Here is a 9,430-nt window from a genome sequence, read left to right on the forward strand (position 1 = left end):
CCTGTTCCCTAGCATGCACTTCACACATGGAGCAGGCTTTCAAACATTCCTTTAAAAAGTGGGTTGTGGGGGGCTGGAGAGATGGCTCAGTGGTTAAGAGCACTGACTGCTCTTCCAGAGGACCGGGGTTCAATTCCCAGCACCCACATGGCAGCTCACAACTGTCTGAAGATCCAGTTGCAGGGGATCTGACACCTTCACACCAGTGCACATAAAATAAAATTAAATAAAGCATAAAAATATTTTTTAAAAAAGTGTGATCTGGGCGGTGGTGGTGCACGCCTTTAATCCCAGCACTCAGGAGGCAGAGGCAGGAGGATCTCTGCGAGTTTGAGGCCAGACTGGTATACAAGAGCTAGTTCCAGGACAGGCTCCAAAGCTACAGTGAAACCCTGTCTCAAAAATAAATAAAATAAAATAAATTAAAATAAAATAAAATAAAAGTGGGTTGTGTTGGGCCTGGCCTGGTGACCCATGCCTTCAATCCCAGCACTCAGGAGGTAGAGGCAGGCCAACAGGTGGATTCAAGGCCAACTTCGTCTACACAGTGAGTTCCAGGTCAGCCAGGGCTGCATAGTAAGACCCTCTCTTAAATGTGTGTGTGTGAGTGTGTGTGTGTGTATAGATCGATAGGTAGGTAGGTAGGTAGATAGATAGATAGATAGATAGATAGATAGATATCACGTTAAATTTGGAAAGAAAATACAATTAGCATCCCTTGGACAGGTTTATTGAAACTGAGGTTGTTCTGCAGCCAAATTGTTTCCAGCACAGGCTGAATGACATCTTTCCAATTGCAAGGCCCTTCATGAAACCAGGACAGATAAACACCCATGCCTTCTGCGGGCAATTCAGCACTTAGCAGCCTTGAATAGGCTCTGCTGCTGGACAGTTCAGGCTCTCTGGAACGTTTGTTTGCACACCTGGCCTTCGCAGAACATTTCCTGTTAGAGGAAGGGGAGGAAGAAGAAAGTTAATGGATATTCTCAGCATGTTTGACACCAAATGGGATTTTGCCTCCCGACACCACATGTAGGGTCTTCTCTGCCCTAACTTCTTCACTCTGACACAAAACGGGTGTCAACAATTTAATCTGATCTCTCCTGGTGTTAGTGTAAACCCACAAACAAAGGCACGGTTTTGTACTTTTTTTGAGACAGGGTCTCTACATAGCCCTGGCTGTCCTGGAACTCATTACATAAACCAGACTGGTCTCAAATGCACAAAGATCTGATGACCTCTGCTTCCCAAGCGCTGGTATTCAAGGCGCTTGATGCCATATCTGACACCAGTTTTATACTTTCTAAAAGCAGAATTTTATACCTTCTAGATTGTGTTTTAGAGCTGTTGATTAGTTTGAGTTATACGCTGCAGTCAGGAAGTTCTGATTGTGAAACAAATCAATGCTTCCTCTGTGAGGAGGCCTTAAAGAAGCACTTAAAGAAGTGAGCTGTGCCCGGGCCTCTCAAGGGAACAAGACGCACTGGGGACCTGAGCTTTATTCATCGTAGAGACCACCCTGAGACACTATTATTTTGGGGATTTCATATCATTCAAGCTAATCTCCAACTTGTTCTGTAGCTGAAGATGACCTTGAACTTCTGAAGCTCCTGCGGCCATCTCCCAATTGCCACGCTTACAGATGGGGGCTCCAATTTGGGATTTCCCACTTGCCGAGCGTGTACTCCGCCAGCTGAGCTACACCACCAGAACCTGCAACGGTATTCTTTAATATTCAATCAAGGATGTGTTTCATTAAAATGTCACTCCCTCAGTCAAATGGACCACGAAACAGCCAGCTCACCGCCTTAACATATGATTTTAAAAATATATGGTGAGCAGGGCGCTGGTGGCGCACGCCTTTAATCCCAGCACTCGGGAGGCAGAGGTAGGCGGATCTCTGTGAGTTCGAGACCAGCCTGGTCTACAGAGCTAGTTCCAGGACAGGCTCCAAAGCCACAGAGAAACCCTGTCTCGAAAAACAAAAAAAAAAAAAAAACAAACAAAAAAAAAAAACAAAAAAACATGGTGAATTCAGCTAAGAGTGGCATAAGACACCTTTAATCCTGGCAGTCGGAAGGCAGAGGCAGGTGGATTGCTGAGTTTGTGACCAGCCTGGTCTACAGAGTGAGTTCCAGGACAGCCAGATCTGCTAAACAAAGAAACCCTGTCTGTCTTTTTGTTTTGTTTTGTTTTTGAGACAGGGTTTCCCTGTAGCTTTGGAGCCTGTCCTGGGCCTATTCCGGAACTAGCTCTTGTAGACCAGGTTGGCATTGAACTCACAGAGATCCACCTGCCTCTGCCTCCTGAATGCTGGGATTAAAGGCTTGTGCCACCACAGCCTGGCTGAGAAACCCTGTCTTGAAAAACAAACAAACAAACAATCTCTTTTTATTTCAAAATTACAAATTTTAGAAGAATGTGCACTTTAGACAGGTAATAGTGGCACATACCTTTAATCCCAGCACTTGGGAGACAGAGACAGGTGGATCTATCTGAGTTTGAGGCCAGCCTGGTCTACATAGTGAATTCCAGGATAGCCAGAGCTACACAGAGAGACCCTGTCTCAAAACAAAACAAAACAAAAAAAACAAAACAAAGAAATAAAGTAAAAAATATAAATACACAGTGAATTCAAGAGAAAAACTATCTAGAAAGCTATACAACATTCTTTTTTAAATATTTACTCTTATTTTTCAGTTATGTGTGTGTGTCTGTATGGGGGTATGTGCTCGTGAGTGCTGTTACCATCAGAGGCCAGAAGGGGAGGTTGGATCCCCTAGAGCTGGAGGTAGAGGGAGCGGTGCTGGGAGTCAGGTCCAGGTTCCTACAAGAGCAGCACCTTCTCATTTGATGATGCCATCTCCAGTCCCAGGAAAAGGTTCTTTTGGTTTTGGTTTTTCAAGACAGGGTCTCTCTGTGTAACAGCCCTGGCTGTCCTGGAACTCACTCTGTACACCAGGCTGGCCTTGAACTCACAGAGATCCACCTGTCTCCTGAGTGCTGGGATTAAAGGTATATGCCACCACCATCTGGCATAAGTTCTTATTTTTATGTGCATGGGTGTTTTGTCTGCATTTACATCTGTGCACACATGCCTAAAGAGCCAGAGGAGGCCACAGAAGAGGCATTAGATCCCCTGGGACTTAAGTTCTAAACAGTGGTGGCCCACAGTGTGGCAGCTAGGAATTGAGTGGAGGTCTTCTGGAAGAGCAGCCCGTGCTCCTAATCATAGAGCCATGGCTCCAGTCACAGAAAATGTTCTTCAGTCAGGCAACGGTGGCACACCTTTAATCTCAGCTCTCAGGAGGCAGAGGCAGAGGCAGGCAGATATCTGTGAGTTCGAGGCCAGCCTGGTTGACAGATCAAGTTCCAGGACAGCCAACGCTACACTGAGAAACCCTGTCTCGAAAAACAAAACAAAAAATTATTTGTTTATGTAAATGAGAGTTTGCATGTATGCCCATGACAGAAGAGGGTACCAAACAGAACATGGCATTAGATCCCACTATAGATGGTTTTGAGCTAACATGTGGTTGCTGGGAATTGAACTCAGGACCTCTGGAAGAGCAGTCAGTGCTCTTAACCACTAAGCCATCTCTCCAGTCTCCAGAAAATGTTGCAATACTGAATAAAAAGGCAGACCATCCTGAGCAGGACATGAAGGTAACTTGCAAAAGTAAAAGTTAAAACAATGATCGAGGGGCTGGAGAGATGGCTCAGAGGTTAAGAGTATTGCCTGCTCTTCCAAAGGTCCTGAGTTCAATTCCCAGCAACCACATGGTGGCTCACAACCATCTGTAAAGAGGTCTGGCGCCCTCTTCTGGCCGTCAGGCATACACACAGACAGAAAATTGTATATATAATAAATAAATAAAATATTTAAAAAAAAAAAAACAATAATCGAGAAGGGTAGGGCGACTGTCCGTGGCTAATGCGTTGTTCAGCCCTCATCAGAGCGGCTTCCTCTAGCAGGAAATGGCGATGAACACTGACTGAGACCCGCAATGGGACAACAGACAGGAAGTGGGAGACCTCAGCGCCTTAGGACGTCCCCGGAGGCTCGGGGATCTCTGCCGAAGGGTGGTGGGTGACTCCAAGGAGACAGCATCTCCCAGACACAACTCACAGAGACTGACAGCATGCAAAGGACCTACATAGGTCCGGACAAAATCCAACCAGGGAGAAAAAAATGGCCAAAGCCCCTCCCCTAGCCACGAACCTATTTGTGATTGATACCTTCTTGAGAGAGGGGAAACCAGTTTTCTCCAATGGTACTGGGTATTATCGGCCACACTCCAGGGGCTGACCTCATGCTCAGGGAAAGTGGGCCAATGCAAACTAGACTAAGTTTTTGTTGTTGTTATGGTTTGGTCTTTCTTTCTTTCTTTCTTTCTTTCTTTCTTTCTTTCTTTCTTTCTTTCATCCTGTCTTTCTCTTTTGGGTTTATTTTGGTTTCCGAGAAAGAACATGGAATCAGGTAGTTAGGGAGACAGGATAGTCTGGGAAGATTTGGGTAAGGACAAAGAATGTGATCAAAATATACTGCTATGACAACAATTTTTTTTTAAATAGTAAAAACATGTAATAGAGAATCAGAACAAGGGGATGGCAAGATGGCACAGAGGCTGACAGTTCTTGCAAAGGACCAGGGTGCAGCTCCCTGAACCCACACTGGGCAGCTCGCAACCACCAGTACCTCCAGTTCCAAGGGGATCCAGTGCCCCCTTTTGGTCTCTGCACACACTGCATGCATGTGGTGCACACACAGGTGCAGGTATACACTCACACGAATGAAAATAAAGAAATAGAGATTTGAAGCCGGGCGATGGTGGCGCACGCCTTTAATCCCAGCACTCGGGAGGCAGAGGCAGGCGGATCTCTGTGAGTTCGAGACCAGCCTGGTCTACAGAGCTAGTTCCAGGACAGGCTCCAAAGCCACAGAGAAACCCTGTCTCGAAAAACCAAAAAAAAAAAAAAAGAAATAGAGATTTGGGCTGGAGAGATGGCTCAGAGGTTAAGAGTACTGGCTGCTCTTTCAGAGGTCCTGAGTTCAATTCCCAGAAACCACGTGGTGGCTCACAACCATCTATGAGATCTGGTGCCCTCTTCTGGTGGGCAAGCATACATGCAGTACAGAACATTGTATACATAATCAATAATAAATAAATTAAAAAAATAAAAAAAAATAGAGATTTAAAACTCTCCCCTCCCCGCCAAAAATAGATTTTAAAGAACAAAATGTGGTAGGTACCAGGTGGAGCTGGCCCCCTTCAATCCAGTGGCTCCAACCTCTGTTCTTCTTCTCCCCTTTCTGCACACAAGTGAGTTTGTCGTTCTCCCAGGTAACCAAGCTCTGCGTGAAGGAAGAGAGAAAACAACGCTTTGTTTTGGCAGGACCCCTAATATCATCAGGTAGGATGCATGCCGAGCTAACCTTGTGAAATTGATAGATAGCCCTACATTTCAAATCTTTTAGTGTGTGTGTGTGTGTGTGTGTGTGTGTGTGTGTGTCTGTGTTGCCTACATGTATGCATATATACTGTGTGCATGCCTGGTGCTCACAGATGTCAGAAGAGGGCATCCCTGGAATTGGACCCCAGGTTCTTTACAAGAGCTTTTAACTGCTGAGCCGTCTCTCCAGCCCCATGTCTATGCTATTTTCTTTTCTAGCACCATAGGGTGCTTGAAATCTTAGCCAGCTTTCATGCATGCTAAGTGAGAGCCCGACCTCTGAGTCGCACCCTACTGCCTTACCGTGCATTTTCTGTTATCCAGGCCTTTGTTATCTTCCTCAAATTCTTCTCCAACTTTGAACTTAACAAGATAATTCCTTAGACTGCTGTATGTGTGGATGGTAAAGGAATCCCCATTTTGTTCGATCACCTTCTGTGGCTTCAACAACTTGGCGATCTTACGAGTCGCAAAGTCGATACCTGGAAAGTTATTGTTCTTATTATATTTTTTATCTTAATATTTTACATTTATTTATGTATGTATGTGTAAGTCAGAGGACAATTTGTTTTAAAACAAGATCTTACATAACTGCGCTGTCTTTGAACTTGGTGCAAAGTTGAAGGTGACATTGAACTCCTGATTCTCTTACCTCTACCTCCAAGTATTGGATTATAGGTGTGTACCATCATGCTTGACTCAAGAGATTTTTTTTTTCTTGTGGGTTTTTTTTTAAATGTGTAGCCCAGGCTGGCCTCGAACTCGTGATCCTCCTGCCTCTGCCTCCTTCAGCAAATCCTACTGGCGTGCGCCACCACAACCGGCTCTTGTGGGTTTTTTTTGAGACAGGGTTTCTCTGTGTAACAACATTGGCAGTCCTGGAACTTAAACTCACAGAGTTCCAGCTGCCTCTGCCTCTCAAGTGTTGGGATTAAAGGTGTGAGCCACTACACTCAGTGACTTAAGAACATTTTTGTAAATGTTATCTATTTATTTCATGTGTATGTGTGACACCCGCCTGCATGTCTGTACACCATGGAGTACCCACAGAGGCCAGATGAGGGTGTCGGATTCCCTGTATCAGGGCAACTGGGAACCAAACCTGGGTCTCTTGGAAAAGCAGCTAGTAAGGACTCTTAACTGAGCCACCTCTCTAGTCCCTCAAGAGCACTTTTTAAAAAATTGCTTTTACTGGGGTGTTGAATTCTGTTCTATTTACTGGAAGGCAAAAGGAAGAGTTTGTCAACTAGCAAGTGTACCAAGGTATGGTAGCTTAGACCTGTAATCCCTATACTTGGAAGACTGAGACAGGAGGATTTCCTGGACCAGCCTTGTCTACATAGTGAGGTCCAGACCAGCTCGACCTAAAAGGGAGACCTTGTCTTAATATAGATAAACAAAACCCCAAACAAATAACTCCCAGAACAAGCCTGCCAAGGCAACGATGGTACTCCGCTTATAATAACAGGGGCTGCCAAATCCGTAAAATCAGAGCAAGCTGAACAGACTCAGTTTGCAGGGCAGCATACCGAGAGTCCTTTGGGAAGCAGGGACAGTGACAAGACCCCCTCTTGTGGACCCATGCACCCCACTGGTGGCCACAGAACAGGGTCCAGGACTCAGTTTTCCCACCGCATGCATAGGCAGCCCAGGCTGACTCTACCGGCTTGCTCATCTGCAGGAGTCTGAAGTGGTCTCCCTCACCCAGAGCAGGGCCTGCTCTGGCGGGGGAACTGAATTCCCAAGGAGATTGTAGCTGCTGTCTGTCTGGTTCAGAGCCCTGGCAGGTCCCGACCGTCCCCACACAGAATTGGATAGACAGGAATACAGGCACATCTGGGACTCGACAGATGCAGAGGGGCATGCAGGAACCAGACTCGGGTGGGCAGGGACGATTGGCTGTCAGACAAGACAAGGGGGACAGAGCAAAGAGGATAGACAGAGGGCTGAAGATGGGTGCGGGGAGTCAGGGACAAGGACAGGACTAAGCAACATAACCCAACCGAGAGCATAACTCACGGGAGACAGGAGGACCTGGAACAGACAGGACAGGACAGATGGCCTTCGCTCAACCCCGAGACCCGAAGCTAGAGTCTTTCTCCCCTCCATTATCCCCTTTGCTGCACAACCCTCTGGTCCTACCCAGGGCCAGCATGTAGCCCTCGAAGTTGTCACTGCTGAGAAGGTTCCAGGTGCCGCTGAGGTCCGCTGGCATGGTGGGGGGTCGGCAGCCAAAGCCTGAAAGTCAGGGGACAATGCTGCCCTTATATTGTCATTGGGGTGGGAACGGGGGCCAGGGTGGGGCAGAGGGAACAGCAAGCCTGGTCAGTGAAGCTGGGGTGGGGGTTGGGAAGCCCTGGAAGCAGCCTCTGGCTGTCTCTCCTAGCTTCCTTCCCCACCCGCTTCTGGTTCTGTCCCTGCTCCTGTCACACACTACCTTGGCAACCCCTGTTTCCTTTGGGACTCCCTCCTGTCGTTCAACTCTAAACACCTGTGACCCCAGAGAGTGTCCCAGGTCACCCTTTATTCCATGGCCTGGATGTTAATGACTAAAGGAAGGGTTTCAGACTCAGCACGAAGTACTGTGCTAACCACAAATAACAGTACATGCATGAGCCCAAGGCCACTCACAGGTATCCCAGAAAATAGAAATTTTTACCTTGCTCGAGTTTAAAAAAATTATTTTTGTTTATGTGCCTATGTCTACGTGGGTGTATATCTCATGTGTGCTGGTTCCAGGAGAGGGTAGATCCCCAAGAGATGGAGTTAGAGGCAGTCTGCAGCCTCGCCCACCCCCACCCCACCCCATGGATGCTGGGGACCAAATTCAGATCCTCTGAAAGAGTAGCCAGTGCTCTTGGGGGTGTGATGCCTATCTAGTGCCTGCCTTGTTTTTGAGCAAGGGATTCGTGTAGCTCAGGTGGGCTCCTAACTCACTATGTAGGCCAAAGATGGCCTTGTGAGTTCATGATTCAGCTGCCTCTGCTGGATTATAGGTGTGCAACACACCCGTGCACCAGTCCTGTGCACCACACCCGGTTTATATGCTTGGGCTTTAACACAGAACTTCATGGGTAAAAGCCGACTGAGTCACATCCCAGCTTCTTACCCAGTATTTCTGTGACCACTAGATTCCTAGGTGACACAGAACGGACGTCTGCAATCCTGGGGACTTTTTACTTCTGGTTTTGACTTCACTGTCATGACTTGGATTTCAGATGTCAGCCAGGTGGAGAAGACTAGGAAATGTCACACACTGTTATTCCCTCAACAGAAACTTCCTTAGCCCAGTTCCAGTTACTGCTCGTCTATGCAACATGTCAATTACTACTGATAACTGCACGGGAGCCTGGGAAATGTAGTCTTCAGGATGTAGTCTCTACAGCAGAGCGAGGCAGAGGAGGAGAGAGGAGAAGAATGGACTAGCTAATAGTATCAGCCATAGTCAGCATCCTTATACACTGTCTCCAAGACTTAGAGCCATGCTCATTCTTGTAATCCCAGACCTTTGGAGGTAGGGACAGGAGAAACAAATCTAAGGCCGTGCTCAGCTACATAATAAGTTTAAAGCCAGCCTGGGTTGTATGAGATCCTGATTTACAAAGATGAAATATAAAGTGGGGGAGGGTTTAGAGAGGTTAAAAGCACTTACTGCTTTTCAGAGTCAAGTCCCCAGCACCCTCGTGGCTCACAGCCAACTGCACCTCCAGATCATTCATAACACCTGTTCCAGGGAATCAGAGGCTGTGCCTTCTAGACTCTGGGCGCCAGGAATTCATGTGGGACACATACATATAAGCAAGCAAAACACTCATACATATAAAATAAACCTTTAAAATTTTTTTTAAAAAGAAGTGGATTCCAGACCATAAGTAAAGGGCTTGGTGTGTGAGCAGAAGCCTGTTCTATGTGGTGAGGTTCCAGGCCAATGACAATCATGTCTCAAACAAAAGGTGGAAAGCGCCTGAGGACTGAC

General features: G+C 46.7%; 1 protein-coding gene across 1 annotated transcript; it reads right to left on the reverse strand.

Moving 5' to 3' along the window:
* Positions 1-714: 714 nt before the first annotated feature.
* Positions 715-7,736, reverse strand: Rbp7 (retinol binding protein 7). The gene is made up of 4 exons (XM_075945763.1): positions 7,597-7,736; positions 5,758-5,936; positions 5,255-5,356; positions 715-944 (listed from the first exon to the last, which is right to left on the reverse strand). The coding sequence occupies exons 1-4, from the start codon at positions 7,667-7,669 to the stop codon at positions 894-896; spliced, it is 405 nt and encodes a 134-aa protein (XP_075801878.1). The 5' UTR covers positions 7,670-7,736; the 3' UTR covers positions 715-893.
* Positions 7,737-9,430: the final 1,694 nt, after the last annotated feature.

This window comes from Microtus pennsylvanicus, chromosome 13 (genome assembly GCF_037038515.1).
Source record: "Microtus pennsylvanicus isolate mMicPen1 chromosome 13, mMicPen1.hap1, whole genome shotgun sequence".
Lineage (NCBI taxonomy): Eukaryota > Metazoa > Chordata > Mammalia > Rodentia > Cricetidae > Microtus > Microtus pennsylvanicus.

Excerpts from the sequence above, each read along its gene's own strand:
- Rbp7 (XM_075945763.1), bottom strand. The coding sequence starts at position 7,669 with ATGCCAGCGGACCTCAGCGGCACCTGGAACCTTCTCAGCAGTGACAAC. Across the intron at positions 5,357-5,757 it reads TGGATAACAGAAAATGCACG|AGCTTGGTTACCTGGGAGAA; the intron begins GTAAGGCAGTAG and ends TCCTTCACGCAG. Across the intron at positions 945-5,254 it reads AAGGGGGCCAGCTCCACCTG|GAAATGTTCTGCGAAGGCCA; the intron begins GTACCTACCACA and ends TTCCTCTAACAG.